Genomic DNA, 18549 nt, shown 5'->3' with positions numbered 1-18549 from the left:
CACACACACACACACATACATACCACCACCACCACCATCAATGTGGATAACTGAGAGGCAGAATCAGGTTGCTCTCTCCTTTTGTGCATTCACCCATTATATTCCCTAAATATTGAGTGAAGTCTGGGATGCTGCTTGGTGAACCCTGCCAACCCTTCCTGTCTTTTTTTGCCTGGGCCACATTTGGCCCAGCAGTTCAACTTTAAAGGTGCTTCTGAGAGCTGCATGAGAGTTTCCTCAATGCAGAGAGTGTGTTCACACTCCTGAATTAGGTGGAAGCACTTGCTTTGGGAAATAGATAAAGTGATCCTTCAGGAAAGCTGAAAAGGAAGTAATTTTGTCCCTAGCCTTCCCACGCCTGCCCAGAGGAGCCCATCTCCATATCTGATAACTAGACCCCCCCATCCCATTTTATGTCCCAATCTTAGTTCTCTGCTGGCTGCCAAACATTTTCACTAATACGTTAACTGATAATAAAACTGGTTGGTAATTAAAGCCTTGGTCAGTGAATAAGGGTTTAAGCTGTTACCTTTCCCTGTTCATTTGCATTTCTATATAAGTAAAGTCTACTACAGAGGAAAAACCCTGTGATCTGGGATGAGTAATCTTCAGCATTGGGATCCAGTTCATCTGAGTGGCATTTTGTTGGGTGGGGGAGGGACTTGCTCCTCCTGGGCACAAAGCACTTCTGTCTTCTCCAAAGATGCCCTCCTTCCCCCACCCCCACCCCTCATCGTCGGGTTCCTCTTCAGCCCAGGCTCCTGGGGTCAGAGGCACACAATCATCCCAGAGAGGGTTGAAGGGCCCCTACTGTTTATGCAGAGGCTCAGTGCCTCATGCACACAGTGGGACCCCAAGCCAGCGTCCATCTCCCGGGACATAGTGCACCCCCAGCTTCACAGAGCAGGAGCGTTGTGAAGGGGTAGGGGCAGCAGCAGAGAAACTGATTTAGGCCTTAGCAGCACACGTCCCCACCAAGTCCGGCCACACACAAAACAACAGTAGAAATACTCCACCTTTCATTACTAAAATCCAGCAGCCATGAAAAGTGTTCTTAACCTTTTAGGGGCCTTTGGACCCTTTTTTAATAGTGAAAGAGGGGCTTCCCTGGTGGCGCAGTGGTTAAGAATCTGCCTACCAATGCAGGGGACACGGGTTCAAGCTCTGGTCCGGGAAGATCCCACATGCAGCAGAGCAACTAAGCCCGTGCACTACAACTACTGAGCCTGCGCTCTAGAGCCCGCAAGCCACAAGTACTGAGCCCACGTGCCACAACTACTGAAACCCACTCGCCTAGAGCCCGTGCTCTGCAACAAGAGAAGCCACAACAAGGAGAAACCTGCGCACCGCAACGAAGAGTAGTCCCCCTCGCCACAACTAGAGAAAGCCTGCTCATAGCAACGAAGACCCAACGCAGCCATAAATAAATAAATAAATAAATATTTTTAAAAAATAGTGAAAGACTCAGAGGAATGAGCTTATACATATACACTCAAAATGATGCATTCAACTTTGATTCCATTCCAGAGATATACCGTAGACCAAGTTAAAACCCCTGGTGTAGAGATTATGGTGACAGCTCCCAACCCCCTTCCCCATTACTAACACCACCGCCCCATCACCTAAGTGGGGACAATAGAAAATGTCCCAAGGCACAGCATGGAAACTCAACTTGGGAGTTGGGTTCTGGTGAGAGGTGCCCATTCATCTTGTGGCCCTCCCATTTCCCCAGACCCTTGGAAATCCAGAGTAATGATGGGGAGATTATTTTAGATAAATCACTGATTACCAAAGCATTCACCCCACAGGGAAGCATTTGAGTACCCTATTCTTTGAGTTGATCTTTATTAATGTATTAGCCTATCTGCCCATTCCTTTATTATTTAATCACGTTAGGAGGTTGGGAATGGAGAGAGAAGGAAAGCTTCCAAAATCTCTTAAGGAGAAATTACAAGTGTAGAGCCAGGGGGCTTATTAGTGTTACTTAGTGTAAAACTCTAAGCATCCCCTTAAAGTCACACCACACATAGAATCAATCTCTCTCTTTCTCTCATACACACACAGACACACTTCTACATAGTTATCTCCCTAATTTCCTAAAAGTTACATCTAAGATAATTAGCTGGAAATTACAACTTAGAGAACACTATGAGCTTTCCTTGCGTCACCCTGTTCTCATATCACCCATTTGGGAACAAGTAGGAAAATCAACAGCTATAGTGTGTTGGACCTTGTAGAATCCTTAAGTCAATGGAACCCATGACTCAGGACCGTGGGGCTGGAAGAGCCTTGGGAATCATTTAGGGAGAACACGGGGAAGAAAGCAGACAGGACTCGTGAGAGATGGGGAGTGGGGGCAACAGAGGTTTGTTTTTCTTCCTTGGGTTTTCCAACCCTCCCTCCAACCCCCAGGAGCCTCATTCCACAAGAGAAAAGCAAGAGACCAAGAGAGGCCTGAGGTATCAATTACTTTATTACTCTGAGGGGACAAGACCAGGCGACCAGCCCCAGGGCTCTATAGCTCTGCTATTTGTGAATTTCTTCATGGGCTGCCAGGCCCACCTTTATCACCAGTGAGAGGAACTCCTGGAAGTTAATTGCATCATCCTCATTGACGTCCAACTCTTTGAACCAGGCTTCTGCATCCTTTTTCTGTGAAGATTGGAGAGAAAGAAGCCAGAGTGTAAAGATCTCAGGGAAGCTGAGGCATGGCTGGCTGCACAGGGCAACGCCAGGGACCAGTGACCCAGGGTGTCATCAGAGCCGGGCAGAGAACCCTGACCACACCCAGCCCCTCCTTACTTCCAAAAACTTAGGACACTCCGTCTGTAACAATTTCTTCAAGTCATCGCAATAGATGGAGTGGTAATTCCCTTTCACCAGGGAGTACTTGTGGTAGACGTCAATGAGGCAGTTCATGGCACTCTCCAGGTCCGTCAGCATGGTGCCCAAGGATTTGTCCTACCTGGAAGACAGAGCACACGGGCAACCCTGGCATGGGGATGGTGCCTAGGGGGACACTCTGAAGGCTCATACTCCAAGGGATGGCTCTGTCCTGGATGGCACCATCCAGATAACTAAACCCAGCATAGGCTATGGCTATGATGGGAAGTGGGGGACGATGTGGCTGAGGGTGTGGAAGGAAGCAGGGTACACACACACACACAGTTACTGCCAGCTCTCCCCATGCCCCCAGCCGCTGCCCAGGAAGGGCCCAGCTTGGGAATCAAACGTGCCCTCACCCAAAAATACTAGAGCACTCGGCTCCATCTTCAGCCCCGGCTCACGCTTCTCTTCTGGGAGCCCTGGACTCAGTCCAGACCTCCCCGAGCTTTCTCTCCCCTCCTCAGAGAAGGTTGCTGCACTCCTCAGCCCTTCCCAGGGGAAGCCCAAAGCGTGGGACAGACTGGGGCAGTTCCACTTACCAGGTCTCCCCAAAACAGAGTTGACAAAAGACATGCAGGGCTGAGTGTCGGCTCCCTTTTATAGCAATGAGGCTTGGCCAGCTGCCCAGGGCCTCAGGCCACTCAGAGGCAGCTGCTCCCTTCGAGGATTGCTACAGCCTCTGGTTTCCCAACAAGGTGAATGGGGCAATCACTGCACAGAATGAAAAGTTCTGATGCGGAGCTTGGAGCGGGGTGGGGGGAGCACAGGAAAGGTAGAAGGAGGAAAGCTTTTGCCAGGCAGTGATGCCCAGCAGGAGATATCAGGAAGACGGCATGGTGAGGACTCCTCTTGTAAGCTGCTAGCAACGCCTGGCTTGGTCAACCAGGATGCCCACTCCTGAGTCCTTCCCACGGTTGCTGTGGCTATTCCCGTGGCTAGTGGCCAGTCTGTGCATCTCTGAAATGGAACTGAAGTTGAGAGCAACATTTTGAGTGCGTGAGTATAAGCTCATTCCTCCATAGCTTTCGTCACATTCTCAAAAGGGTCCAAAGGCCCCTAAAAGGTTAAGAACACTTTTCATGGCTGCTGGATTTTAGTAATGAAAGGTGGAGTATTTCTACTGTTGTTCTGTGTGTGGCCGGACTTGGTGGGGACGTGTGCTGCTAAGGCCTAAATCAGTTTCTCTGCTGCTGCCCTTACCCCTTCACAACGCTCCTGCTCTGTGAAGCTGGGGGTGCACTGTGCCCCAGGAGACGGATGCTGGCTTGGAGTCCCTCAGTATGCATGAGGCACTGAGCCTCTGCATAAACAGCAGGGACCCTTCAACCCTCTCTGGGATGATTTTGTGCCTCTGACCCCAGGAGCCTGGGCTGAAGAGGAACCCGACGATGAGGGGTGGGGGTGGGGGAAGGAGGGCATCTTTGGAGAAGACAGAAGTGCTTTGTGCCCAGGAGGAGAAGAGGAGGTGGCCAATTCCCCCCGGATTTCAGGAGGACCAAGTCCCTCTCCCACCCAACAAAATGCCACTCAGATGAACTGGTTTCCAACACTGAAGATTTGTGGTGCATTTCTCTTGCTACAAAGCCCTTCGGACTCACATAGCCTATTAAGATACTGAGAACATGCCTATCAGGAAGGCGGGGCAGAGCCCACTCAGTCTACACACACAGAAGTCAAGCCCCCAGGAAGGTGAAGTGATTCCTCCAGAGTTTCCCAGTGCAGATGTGTCAGAGCCCAGACCGGATCCCAGAGCATCAGGCTCCCAGAGTGTGATCTGACAAGAACATGACTCTGCTGAGAAAACTCCTCCCCTCTCTCCCTCCTTCATGCATTCAACAAATATTTACCCTGTGCTCCTCCAAGGCCTAGGCCATCACCGCCTCCTAGGGGAAGTAGATAGGATTAGCCTCTCTCTCCTTCATGTTTCTACAGCCCTTTGGGCTCCATTTTGTCATTAACTTTATAGCTGCGTGACCTAGGGCTAATTACTTACCCTCTCTATGCTTTAGTTACATCAATTATTAAGTAGAGATTAAAAATAGAGTCTACCCTCAGCCTACAGAATAGGAGAGAATATTTGCAAATCATATATCTGAGAAGCGATTAATATCCAGAATATGGAAAGCCTACAACTCAACTCCAAAAAAACAAACAACCCAACTGAAAACTGGGCAAATGTCTGAATAGACATTTCTCCAAAGAAGACATACAAATGACCCATAATCACAGGAAAAGATGCTCCACCACACTAATCATTAGGGAAGGCAAATCAAAACCACAATGAGATACCACCTCACACCCATTAGAATGTCTGCTGTCAACAAAGACAGAAAATAACAAGTGTTGAAAAGGATGTGGAGAAATTGGAACCCTTGTGTACTGCTCGTGGGAATGTAAAATAGTGCAACCACTGTGGAAAATTATGGTGGTTCCTCAAAAAATTAAAAACAGAATTACCATATGATCCAGCAATTCCACTTCTGGGTATATACCCAAAATAATTGAAAGCAGTCTCAAAAAGATATTTGTACACCCATGTTCACAGAAGCATTATTCACAATAGCCAAAATGTGGAAGCAACCCAAGTGTCCATCCACAGATGAATGGATAAATAAGTGTGGTATATACATGCAATGGAATATTATTCAGCCTTTAAAAAGGAAGGAAATCCTGACACATGATACAACATGGGTGAACCTTGAGGACATTAAGCTAAGTGAAATAAGACAGACACAAAAAGACAAATACTGTATAATTCCACTTATATGAGGTACCTGGAGTAGTCAAACTCATAGAGACAGAAAGTAGAATGGTGATTGCCAGGGTCTAGGAGGAGGGGGAGGTGGGGAGTTATTGTTTATTGGGTGCAGAGTTTCAGTTGCGAGATGATGAGAGTTCTGGAGATTGGATGCACAACAACGTGAATACACTTAACACAACTGAACCGGACGCTTAGAAATGGTTGCAGTGGTAAATTTTATGTTATTTGTATATTATCACAATTTAAAATATTTTAAAATTCGAAAGCCTACCACCTAAAAAAAATAAAATCTACCTGATAGTGTTGTTGTGAGGATTAATAATAGATGAAAAATATTTATGATTTGTGGGCTTTATTAATTTGCATTATATTTTAATTAAAGTTTACACACACACAAAAAAATGTGTGAAGTGCTTAAAGCAGCGCATAGTAAGCAAGCACTGTGTGAGTGTACAGCGTGATTACTGCTCTGTAAATGTGCCTGATTCCCCAGCTGGGCTGTGAACCTTCGAGCACCCAGACTGGCTCATCCATCTCTGCCTCCCTGGGACCCAGCACAGTGCCTGGCATATACTATAACAGCAACAACAATCAATAAGAACAAACAATAGCAAAATAATAGCTAGTATTTACTGGGTTCTTACCATATACCAGGAATCATTGCAAGTGCTTTACTTACATCAGTCCATTTAATCCTCACAGTAATCCTATGAGTTATGTTCTATCGTAATTCCCACTTTACAGAAGAGGAAGCTGAGGCCCACAGAGATACAACATTTGGTGCATCAAAGGACTTAGGCGACTTATGACCCACTGTGACAGCATCTATTTTCTGCACCTGCCTGGAATGCCTCTTTGCCAGTAAAGTCCTCCTCATCCTTCCTGCCCCAGCCCAGGCACCATCTGCTCTCGTCCACCCCTGACTCTCCTTCCCCCACCCTTATCAACACTGAGTTCATTCTTCTCTCCTCCATGCTAGCAAACGCTTCTGCATCACAGCATTTGCCCTGCTGTATTAGAGTTCATCTGTTTATTGCCCGTCTTTTCTTTGGGTCTGGGAGCCCCTTTAGAGCAGAAACCACATCACATCCCGGGGCCTGATGCATACTAGGGGCTCAGTTAATACTTACTGAGGGGATAAGCGAATGCCACATTGAACACTTGATCTAGCCCTTACCCAATGCGAAAATTCCCTTTATCATACCCAGCCACTTTAAGTGGTTTTTGGAACAAGACAGGATATAGATCCATCAACCAAATGCAGTCTACCTTCCTTGGCTAGTCAACCTCTTGACAGGAAAATAGGGCTGTTTCTGACATCTAATATGACAAGTTTTCAGCCAATGATCAAGCACTTGGTGCATACCTATTATTTGCCAGGCCCCTTCTATATGACCTGGCACAATACCATCTTACCCCAAATAGCACATCATATTATCAAAGTGTTTTTACATCCACTAACTCTTTTGATAACCCTGTGAAATGGACATCACAGGTACAATTATCCCTACGTGACAGATGAGAAAACTGAGGCACGGGGAGTCACCTAAGGTCCTCTGGGCATACATTCTGCTTTGTGTTGGTGCTTAGGTGCCAAAAAGCACACTTTAGAACAACAGGGTCGCTTTTTCTGAGATTCTATTTCGGGTTTGTTCACTAGCCCAGCATGGAGCTCACGCTGACCTCTTTCAAGGGGGGTGATGGTGAGGTTGATGAAGATGATGTTTTTCCCAGACCCTGGACCCCGCGGGAGATGCCTGCCTTGAAGCCACTCCCCTGAGAATGTCCCTGTGGAGACAGCTTTCTTCATCCAGAAAGGAAGGAAAACAAAGCCCCAGGTCCAGCAAGGGAGACATGAGCCATGACCCCCTCCAGCCTCATGCGCTTGTCCATGGAGCCTGCTGACCAGCGAGGCCATGAAATGCTGCCCCCAGAGATGCTCCCCCTGGACAGGCAGCCTTGGGGGCCTCCAGGAGGGCAGGACCAGGCTGAGCTGACCTGGCAGAAGAGGGTGTCAGGAATTGGGTAAGCACATGGGGGAAAAGGCAGCTCCTGTAATCAGACTGACAGACGTGGGGCAACCATGGGGAGCGGAACCTAGTCCTGTTTACAAGAAACAGCTCAGTCCCAGCACACACAGTCCCTGGTGTGTCCCAGTACCAGGCTTTTGCCCGCAGCTAAGGAAATGCGGACAGAGCCCGCAGGGTCGGTGGAGAAACCCCCCAGGAAGGGGCAGGAGGACTGGGCTGAGCCGCCCCTTCATACTCCAAGCCTGTAGAACACAACACATTTCAGGTGAGACAGGCAGGGAAGACCCACCTGGGCCTGGGGCAAGGGTGTCCTGAGTCACCCGGCCAACTGTCTCCAAGTCTCTGGACGGGACTAAGCGACCTGCAGGAGGCAACACAGACCTGGGTCATGGTATTCCAATCAGCAGGCGCCATCCCTGCGTCACCCCCTCCCTGAGCACGCTCTGTGTGACAATGCCGGGCCCTGCGCGGGACACCGAGATGACAGGACGTGGTGCCTGTCTTGGCGGAGGACACAGACAGCAACACACCTCCATGCAGCAGGACAGGCACCTCCACAGGGGAAGTCCAGACGGAAGTGGGGGTGGGGGGCTGCTGACTTTTAAAAGGCGAGCACTGGGGATTGGCAAGCGTGGACGGGCATCCATGGCAGGCCTGCTTCCAAGCTCCACTGATCAGGAACAAAGGTCCCTGGCTCGGCCTGCAGGGCACTGCTCCCCATGTTTGGTTCACAGACCCAGCTGGCAAAGGGAACCAAACCAAGTCCCTTAAATGACACCCACAATCATCTGCACAGGGGAGCAACACAGATGATTACCCATTATTCTTCTGAAACTCATCGTTTCTATCACAATGCGCTCAGGACGTGGGTCCTCAGACCATCCTCAGAGAAGAAACCCTCCAGGAAGGACCCAGCAGGGCCTAAAGGCAGAGGAGACCACCCCAAGAGATTCTGCATCAGATTCGTGGGCTCCCAGGGAGAGACAAAAACAAACAACGCAGAAACAGGGCAGGGGCAGGTCTCAGCAGGGAGGGATCAGGGCTTCACAAATAGCCCAGAGTCAGAAAAACGCCCGCATGCCTCATCATTTTTTTCTTAGTAAAAACCAGACCAAACCCTCCTCTTCTCCAGGAAGCCTTCCCTGATTGACAGTCACCCACGTCCCACTCATCACTCTTCCCTTTGACAGGCTGCATTGCCGGCTTTGCCCTTGACTCCATCTCTGACTCATAGTGGGAAAAACCCACCTCACAATCTTCCCTCCCAGACTGGCCCGGACCTGCCACCCAATGTCAATTACCAGTGTCACCTTCCCCTCCCTGTCCTGGCCCCTTCCCAGGCCCAGGCTGCTCCACCTTTGTTGGGACTCTCTTTTGAATCTGGAAGAACTTCTGCCCTCCTAACTCGTGTTCAGTCCTGTATGTGTAGTGAATGACTGATCAGAACATCTCTGGTGAGCCCTGGCTTCCTTGTCAAGGAGCCAGCTCCCCAGGAGAAGAGACTCCTCGCTCTCAGACTGAAAGCTGAGGGCAGGGGCTCTGTCTACCCCCCTCAGACAGGGGCTCCTGGGGGCAGGGGCTGTCTCTCACCCAAAATGGATGATCCTCAAAGTAGGACCAAACCTCCTCTTTCTGGACCCGGAGCAGATGCCCAGAACCAGGAACTGAACAACATCCAGAAATGTTTACGAAGTTGCTTTATTCTCTTCCTTCACAGCTGTCCTTACCGCAGACACACAAGGCAGAGCTGTACCTTCAGCTGCCCGTAGCCAGGTCGCACCTGCCCCCCAGCCGGCCCCTGTGGGGAGGCGCCTGGGCTCCCCCTGATAGAGTCTGTGGTGGGCGCTGTGCTGGGCACACAGCTGCTGGTGCTACTGCGGGTGGTAGTCCTTCACCAGCTTGCCCAAGCAGTAGAGGGACTCCTCAAAGCAGATCTGCTTGTCCTTGCTCTTGTCTGCCACCCGGAACAACTCCGTGATGGAGTACGGCTCCTTCTGGCCCTGAGGGGTGGGCAGAGGGTCAACCACGCCCCCAGGCATCGCCCCGCAGCAATGGCCAGGCCCCCCCCCTGCTGCCTGCCGGTGGGAGGGCGGGGTGGGGGACTGTGGCCTGGCCCTGCCTGGAAGGGGCTTGCAGGACGCAGATCTTCACTCACACAGTCAGTGGCCAGGACAGCCTATGCGGCAGAATCCGGCCAAAGAGGCAGTGGCATGGTGGGCACCTCAGCTAACTGGACCTGGGGCTGCATGGGAGACAGAGGGTGCAGGCAGGGGTCCATTTGCTGGCTGACTGCACACCCCACAACACAATCCACATTCGTCCACCATCGGAGGCTGTTTAAGCCCGTCTCCCCTGCAGGGACAGCCCAGCCCAGGGGCTTCGGGGTGGAGAGCTGTGCCTAGCTCCTCCACACTGGGAGCTCCCAGGGCAGAGCCCACCGCCCCTCGTTTCTGCGTCTCCAGCACTGCTGCAGGGCCAGCACCAGCTGGGGTCACGTGTCTGCATGCTGTGGCACCGGCCCAGGAACTGTTTATGACACTGGGCCTATGTCACCTATGGGAGGGGCAGATCAAGGGAAAGGTCAGAGCCATGGGCCCCGGAGCTGGCCAGGATGTCCCAGAGGAGGTGGCCCTCAGGGCTGAGAACTGGGGATGGTGTAGGGAGGAAAGGAGCATCTGAAGTGGAAGGGACAGCAGGGAGAAAGTCAGGGGTCAGAGGGCAGGTGAGGACAAGGTGGCGCACTGGGCAGTGTGGGTGAAGCAGGTTTCAGCAGGATTTGGCTGATGGGCATGGGGAAGCCGGCGTGAAGTTCCCAGAAAGCTTCCAGGAAGGACGTCGCTGCAGCCGTAAGCAGCTGTGGGCCTGGGGGCGACCCTCATCCTCATGGCAGGTCTCCCCCTCCAGCTCCCCCACTGCCCCACCATCTACTTCTTATAATCTTATCTCCTCTGCAAAGCTGGTTGACCCGGGAAACTGGAGGCCTACGGGCTTGGGCAGGCTCACCCCGGCTTCCCTCATCTCAGCCCCCTGCCCAGGCTGCTACGTCTGCCCTGTGAGCCCCCGAGTGCAGGGTCTGAGGGTCCTTGCCCAGCCCCACGACATAAGCAACTGGCCCTGGAAAGAAAAAGGTCTCCCTAGAAACAAGGACTAAAAGTCACCCTAGCCCCCGCCTTAGTGATCCTCATGGCTACACTCCAATAAACTGAGGGCAAGTCTGTCTCCTCTGACATGTCCCAAAGGCAGTCAGGGGACACAAGAAGTGACCAGAGGAGGTGCCCCTCCTGGAATGCAGGGCCTTGAGTCGGGCACGACCTGAAGTCCTCTAGACATAACAGTCCAGAGACCCCGCCGGGGCTCGGCACCAAGGGCCGAGGGCAGCGCCCCACAGACACTCCCGCCGGCCTTGCAGTCCCCAAGGAGCCCAGTAATCATGGGGCTGGGCCTGATGACAGAGGAGATGCACAGGCCTGCAGAGGGTGACTGAGCCCAGCCTGGGTTCCGGGGGGAGGTGGGTAGTGGCTTGTGCAGACCCCAGGAGAAGGGGCTGGGGTTCAAAGGGCAGTCCTGGGGCCAGGCGCTGATTGAACTGGCCTGTGGGCAGAGGGAAGATTTAGGACCTGTTCTCGCCAGAAGCAGGTCAGGCAGAAGAATAAACAGGTTTGGGGTTAGGACTAAGTTTCAGGCAGGAAATTTCAGGACAGGGAAGGACAGAAAATAAGGCTGGGCTGGGCCATGTTCCCCCCACCGCAGATCCTGCCCTCCACCCTCCCTCAAGCCCCCTCCCCTAGGTGGAAATGCTCTTGGGAGACAGCTGTACCTGCACTCTCACCACTCACTTCCACCCCCACAACCAACCCCATACTTCATCCCCACCCGACCTCAGACCCCACACACCAAGGTCTCCACGAAGCGGGGCACGTTGTCCACGAGTAGGGCCTTCAACTCCTCCAGGGACAGGGTCTCCAAGTCCCCCTCCAGGGCCACATACTGGTGGTAGCAGTGGATGATTTGGAAGAGGGATTCTTCCACTGGCGTGTCTGTCATGGTGGCTGGGCCTGGGCCCAGGACAGGGGCAGCTCTGGAGATGCAGGGGGCGAGCAGCAGGGGACAGTGGGGAATCTGGGGGAGAGCACAGCACAGCAGGCCACACTGAGGCCAGGCCACAGCAGGTGAGCACTTCCTCCAAGAATCCTCTGCCCAACCTGTCTCAGGCCCCCTCCCTGCCCTCCATCTGACCCCTTGCAAACCTGGCTCAGAGTCCCCGCCCTGCAGGAAACTTTGCCGTGAACTCTTAGGACAGGGCTCTGTCCCTTCCCTGAGACGGGAGCCTTCCAGGAGACAGGAGCTGTGTTCTCCACCCCCCAACCCTGCCCTCAGCTTAGGAGTCCCCGAAATCAAGAATGAGAAAAAACTAGACTCTTCGAAGCAATATGGTGTTTTCCAATGGAAATATTTTTAAACCCCTTGAGAAGGCCAGATCCCCACTACCATAGACTATTTTGTACCACAAACAGAATATTGAAATAATTACACCACCCCAAAGCCCAGGCCTGCTCAAATATCGTTTTCCTTTCTTGGTTGAATACAGACTGCACAGGGATCCCCATCTTTCTCCTACCCCTGCCCTGACCCTCTCTGAAGGAGTCTGCATGCCATCTGCATGGCCCCGTAGCCTCCCATAGCTTCTGTGCACTGAGGCTGTTCAGTGCCCAGTGGCGGGGGCAGGCAGGGGCGCCGCAGCCTCTCCCATCCCCCTGCAGCCCCATCCCGGTGCTCTGCACAGGTGAGGGACAGATGCCCTCAACCCCCCGCTCCCCACTTCTTTCGGAGATGAGATCCCTGTTTTCGGGAGGCAGGGCTGTCCTGTCGGGTCAGCTGTCCTCCTTGGATTCTGGGCAGGTAAGACTCAGGACAACTGGTCCCAACTCTTACAGAGCCAGCCAGGCACTGGGAGAAGCCCCTTATACACAGCATCCCATGTAATCCTCACAATGACCTTGTAAGGGAGGCATCATTCCCTCATTTTCCTGAGGAGGAAATGAAATCCAGAGAGGTTAAGTAAATTTCCCAAAATCACACAAATGACCACCTGCAGCTAGATTCAACCAATGCCTTTGAGAACAACCCCAAAGACTTATAATTTTGGGCCCTTAACCCCTTCGGGGCCACAGTTATGCTGTTGGGACATCCATCTACACGGCACACATCCTCCAAAATGGGTAAGCAGCCCCCCTCTGCTTTCCTGGACCTGTGCAGACCCAACACAGCCCAGCCCACCCCTACAGCTCTCTTGGACGGGGTGCTGACCTCAATCACTGCTGGGCTGAGGCTGCTGTGAATCCACCATCCCGATCTGTGTTTTATCCTAGAGATTCCCCTGTGCTCAGGCAGGAGGCAGTTGTGGGAGCACAGGCTCCGCCACCCAGTCCCGCATCCTGCCCATCCATGGTGCCTCCAATTATGGCAGCCAGTGCTGTGATTCTTCGCAGGTTCCTAGCAGCATGACTGAGTCTTAATTGCATCCCTGAGATGCCATCACGTGACACTTGCCTCCTACAATTAACTCAGCCAGTTTCAGGGACCCACCTGCCCTTAGCGCCTGGTCTGAAACATCTCAGAACCACAGAAGATCATGTTATCCATCTTCCTGCCTCAGAGTTCATCATCCCAGCGCCAGGGCTTGGGTGCGGTCAGACACACAACTTAAATACGTCTTCCTGGGATGTCCTCCCCCAATTAGCGAACCCCCAGACTCCACAGTCAGGAAGCACATTCACTCATCCAACAAATATTTCTCAAGCACCCGGCCCTCTCTAGGCAATAAGAGTAAGACATGGGGCCGGCTCACAGGATGGGGATGCGTGGAGGGGACAGAGTGACACACCGGCAAGAAGCACTGTGAACATTACTAATTTAGTGGCATGAACAGGGTACCCTGGGCACCCAAGGAGCACCTTCTGCCTGGAAAGGTGAGGAAGATTTCCTTAGGGTGATGCTATTTGTGATGGCACTTGAAAATTTGGTTGCAAGGAGGCGCATGGAGGACCAGGCACTCCAGACAGAGGAAACAGCATGGACAAAGGCTCAGGGGCATGAGAGGGAGTGGCCTGCTTAGGGGATGAAGCCCACAGGGTACATCATGACAAGCTGGAAGAAACAGGGCTGGAGACAAAATGTGAAGGACCCTGTGTGCCAAACTAGAGCTGCAACTTTATCCTGTGCATAGAAAGTAGCTGATAGAGGATTTTTAAATGGGTTGAGTGATGGGTGAGAGGTGAGAGAGAAGTAGTAGGAATACCTTTACTATAAGGAAATAACCAACTGCAAAGTGGAAGTGATCTGCTCTAAGGGGGCCCAGATGTGTAGGCTTGGCCTCCATACAGGTGCCATCTGGGTGACAGGTCCTTGAGTGACAGATGAACTGCCTTCCCCCATCTCAAGCCTTCTCTCAGCCACCCCCTTCTACCGCCATCTCACCCATGCATCTCCCCTGGGAGAAGCCACGCAGGGTGATGAGTAAACCTCCCAGAAGGGGGCGCCAAAGGACAGGTAATTGAAGCAGAGATCAAGTCGCCATATCCCTGAAGGTTTGAGAGAAAAATAGGTAAATACTGAAGGCAAAACATTTTCCAGGGTGATCCTTCATCTACCCAACATAATGATTTCTTCAGCAAACAAGTGGTTCATCAGTACACTTTTATGTTTTGAAAATAAAAACAGGGCTCAAATTGCTAAATGGTAAAACAATTTGGCAATGCCAAGCTGCAGTTGCAGAGAATGTTATTGAATACGTTTGATTCAGCCATCATTCCCCTGGGAATTTATTCCAGGAAAGTAATTAAACAGACATTTAAAAGCAATAAATAGGGATTTCCCTGGTGACACAGTGGTTAAGGATCCGCCTGCCAATGAAGGGGACACGGGTTCGATCCCTGGTCCAGGAAGATCCCACATACCACGGAGCAACTAAGCCCGTGTGCCACAACTACTGAGCCTGCGCTCTAGAGCCCAGGAGCCACAACTACGGAAGCCCACGCGCCTAGAGCGTGTGCTCCGCAACAAAAGAAGCCACCGCGATGAGAATCCCAGGCACTGCAACAGAGTAGCCCCCGCTTGCCGCAACTAGAGAAAGCTCACGCACAGCAACGAAGACCCAACACTACCAAAAAAATAAAAATAATAATTTTTAAAAAGCAATAAATAGGAAAATGTTCACAACTACAATATCTATAGCCAAGGGACAAAATAGAAATAAAAACCTTGAAAACAACAAATTAACAAATTTCATATGGCAATACATCCTTGGACAATCTCTGCATGATAATTTGTCACTCAAAAGGAGCTCCATTTTTGGCCCATAGCTTGAAGGGGGGTGGGAGGTCATAGTGCACCCCTCTTCACCCTGCCTTTGTTCAATCTGGGAAAAAATTACTCTCCATACCATCCCAGTACATAATGATGACCTCCTTCCACAACTGTGATGTAACTACTGTTTTCAATTATTGTTATGCTGTGGACATGTTCTCACACTATTAATCAATGTGAGCCTGATTTTTAGTAACTGCATAGTGATCATTTGTTTGCATGTATCTAAATTTGTTATATTAATCCATTATTGGTAGACATTTAAATTACTTTAAGTCTATACATTTTAATCAACACTTCCTTAATGTTGATGTTTCTTCAGAATTTTGCCCTGTGTTCTAGGTGCTGGGAGAAGGGGAACAGAGATGAATTGATATCCCCTTCCCCTGCCAGAGCCACCACCCACCTCTCATTACCACAAGCAAGTGCCTGAACCAAGCTGACCCCCACACACCCACACCTGGACAAGGGCATCACCGCTGCAGTGAGAGCTCCCATATACCAAACCCAAGAGGGATCCCCCCAGCCATGACTTCCTTCTGCGGGAGAAAAGGAGTATCCCAGCAGCCTTCCCCATCCTAACATGAAAGTCAATAGACACCTTTACAGTGTTACATTAGACTGTATGTGCCCAGATATTTACCTTTACCTGGGAGATTTATGCTTTCACATTGCTGTTTAGTGAGTTTTCATTTCAATTTGAAGAACTCTCTTAAGCATTTCTTGTGAGGCAGATCTAGTGATGACAAAATCCCTCAGTTTTGTTTGTCTGGTAAAAGAAAAAAGAAAAGGCCAGGATCTAATCGTTTCATGGGAGAATTCTACCAAACATTCAAAAAAGAATACCACTGCTTCTTAAACTCTTTCAAAAAATAGAAGAAGGAGGAACATTTCCAAACTCAGTTCTTAAGTCCAGCATCACCCTGATACCAAAACCAGACAAAAATTATACAAGGAAATAAAACTACAGGCCAATACCCCTGATGAACATAGATGCAAAAATCCTAAATAAAATCCTAGCAAACTGAATTCAACAGTACATTAAAAGGATCATGCACCATAACTAAATGGGGTTTATCTCAGGGATGTGAGGATGGTTCATATGCAAATCAATCAAGGTGATATAACACGTTAACAAAATTAAAGGAAAAAAACATATGACTATCTCAATAAATGCAGAAAAGGCATCTGACAAAGTTCAACACTCATTTATGATTAAAACTCTCAACAAAATAGGTACAGAAGCACCTTATCTCAACACAATAATGGCCATATATGAGAGGCCCACAGTAACTTCATAGTTCATGGGGAAAAAACCTGAAAGCTTTCCCTCTAAGATGTTGGCATAAGGCAAGGATGCCTACTCTTGCCACTTCTTATCAACATAATAATGGAAGTTCTAGCTAGAGAAATTAGACAAGAAAAAGAAGTAAAAGGCATCCAAACAGGAAAAGAAGAAATAAAAGTATCTCTGTTTGCAGATGACATGATTATATACATAGAAAACCCTAAAGACTAAATGAAAACAACAAAAATCCTGTTATAAATACAAAACCAATTTAGTAAAGTTGCAGGATACAAAGCAAACCTATGAAATCAATTGTGTTTCTATACACAAACAACAAACAAAAGGAAAATTAAGAAAACAATCTCATTCACAATAGCAACGAAAAGAATAAAACACTTAGGAAATAACAAGACAGGTGAAAGACTTGTACTCTGAAAAATTATAAAAACATTTATGAAGGAAATTTTAAAAGACACAGACAAAGGGAAAGACATCCTATGTTCATGGATTGGAAGAATTAATATTGTTAAAATGTCCATACTACCCAAAATGATCTACAGATTCAATGCAATCCCTACCAAAATCCCAGTGGCATTATTTATAGAAATAGGAAAACAATTCTAAAATTTGTATGAAACTGCAAAAGACCTTGATAGCCAAAGCAATCTTGAGCAATAAGAACAAAGCTAAAGACTTCACACTTTATGATTTCAAAATTCATTACAAAACTACAGTAATCAAAAAACTACAGTAATCAAAACAGTGTGTTACTGGCATAAGAACAGACATATAGACCAATGGAACAGAATAGAGAGCCCAGAAATAAATCCACACCTTAAGGTCAACTGATCTTCAACAAAGGTGCCAAGAACACAAAATGAGGAAAAGTCAGCCTCTTCAATAAATGGTGCTGGGAGGGCTTCCCTGGTGGTGCAGTGGTTAAGAATCCACCTGCCAATGCAGGGGACACGGGTTCGAGCCCTCGTCCGGGAAGATCCCACATGCCACGGAGCAACTAAGCCCGTGTACCACAACTACTGAGCCTGCACTCTAGAGCCCACAAGCCACAACTACTGAAGCCCGCACGCCTAGAGCCCGTGCTCTTCAACAAGAGAAGCCACCGCAATGAAAAGCCCGTGCACCGCAATGAAGAGTAACCCCCGCTCACCACAACTAGAGAAAGCCCATGCACAACAATGAAGACCCAACACCGCCAAAAATAAATAAATTAAATAAATAAATTTTTTTTAAAATAAAATAAAATAAATGGTACTGGGAAAACTGAATATCCACATGCAGGAAAAGGAAATAGAACCCTGATCTCATGATATACAAAAATCAACTAAAAAAGGATTAAAGACTTAAATATAAGTCCTGAAACTCCTAAAAGAAAACATAGGGGAAAAGCTTCTTGATATTGGTCTGGGCAATAATTTTTTTTAAATGGACAGACATCATGGAAAATAATGGAGGTGTCCTCAAAAACTCAAAAACTTAAAAATAGAATTACCTTATGATCCAGCAATCCTACTTCTGGATATACATTCAAAGGAAATGAAACCAGGATCTCGAAGAGATATCTGCATTCCTGTGTTCATTTCAGCATTATTCATGTAACCAAGATATAGAAAAAACCTACATGTCTATAGATGAATGAACGGATAAAGAAAATGTGATATGTGTATATAGTGGAACATTATTCAGCCATCAAAAAAGAAAAAGATCCTGCCACTTTCAGCAACATGGATGAGCCTGCAGAACATTATGCTAAATGACATAAACCAGACACAGAAAGACAAATCCTGCATGATCACACTATATATGAATCTAAAAGGGCTGAACTCATAGAAACAGGGCAGAAAGGTGGTTACCAGGGGATGGGGGCAGAGGGAAATGGGAAGATGTTGGTCAAGGGATGCAAAGTTTCTGTAAAGCAAAACGAATAAATGCTAAAGAGCTAATGTACAGCAATGTGGCTATAGTTAACAATACTTTATTGTATACTTGAAATTTGCCAAGAAGGTAGATGATAAGTGTTCACACTGCTGGAAAAAATAAATATATATATGTGTGTGTATAAATAAATATACATATATATACATATATTTCAGGGTGATTAATATGTTAATTAGCTTGCTTGCAGTGATTATTTTACAATGTATTGTGTATATCAAATCATCAAATTGCACACCTTAAATATATATCATTTTGGTCAAATA

The 18549-nt window shown here is 48.8% G+C and overlaps 1 protein-coding gene across 2 annotated transcripts in view; it reads right to left on the bottom strand.

The window, feature by feature from the left end:
- Positions 1-2455: 2455 nt before the first annotated feature.
- Positions 2456-18549, bottom strand: part of S100A8 (S100 calcium binding protein A8) — a 146887-nt gene continuing 130793 nt past the window's right edge. Inside the window, exons 1-3 of one of the 2 annotated variants that reach the window (XM_061185977.1) lie at positions 3426-3468; positions 2803-2965; positions 2456-2652 (exon numbers count right to left, since the gene is read on the bottom strand). In XM_061185977.1, coding sequence (XP_061041960.1) covers positions 2527-2652; positions 2803-2943 — 267 coding nt within the window. In that variant the 5' untranslated portion in view covers positions 2944-2965; positions 3426-3468 and the 3' untranslated portion in view covers positions 2456-2526. Of the gene's footprint in view, positions 2653-2802; positions 2966-3425; positions 3469-18549 lie in introns of those variants that run through there. The other variant, XM_061185978.1, reaches the window with a different exon arrangement.

Source organism: Eubalaena glacialis, chromosome 3, assembly GCF_028564815.1.
Source record: "Eubalaena glacialis isolate mEubGla1 chromosome 3, mEubGla1.1.hap2.+ XY, whole genome shotgun sequence".
NCBI classification, from domain to species: Eukaryota; Metazoa; Chordata; class Mammalia; order Artiodactyla; family Balaenidae; genus Eubalaena; species Eubalaena glacialis.
Note: the sequence above shows the minus strand (reverse complement) of the source record. Positions and strands in the feature narration are given on the sequence as shown.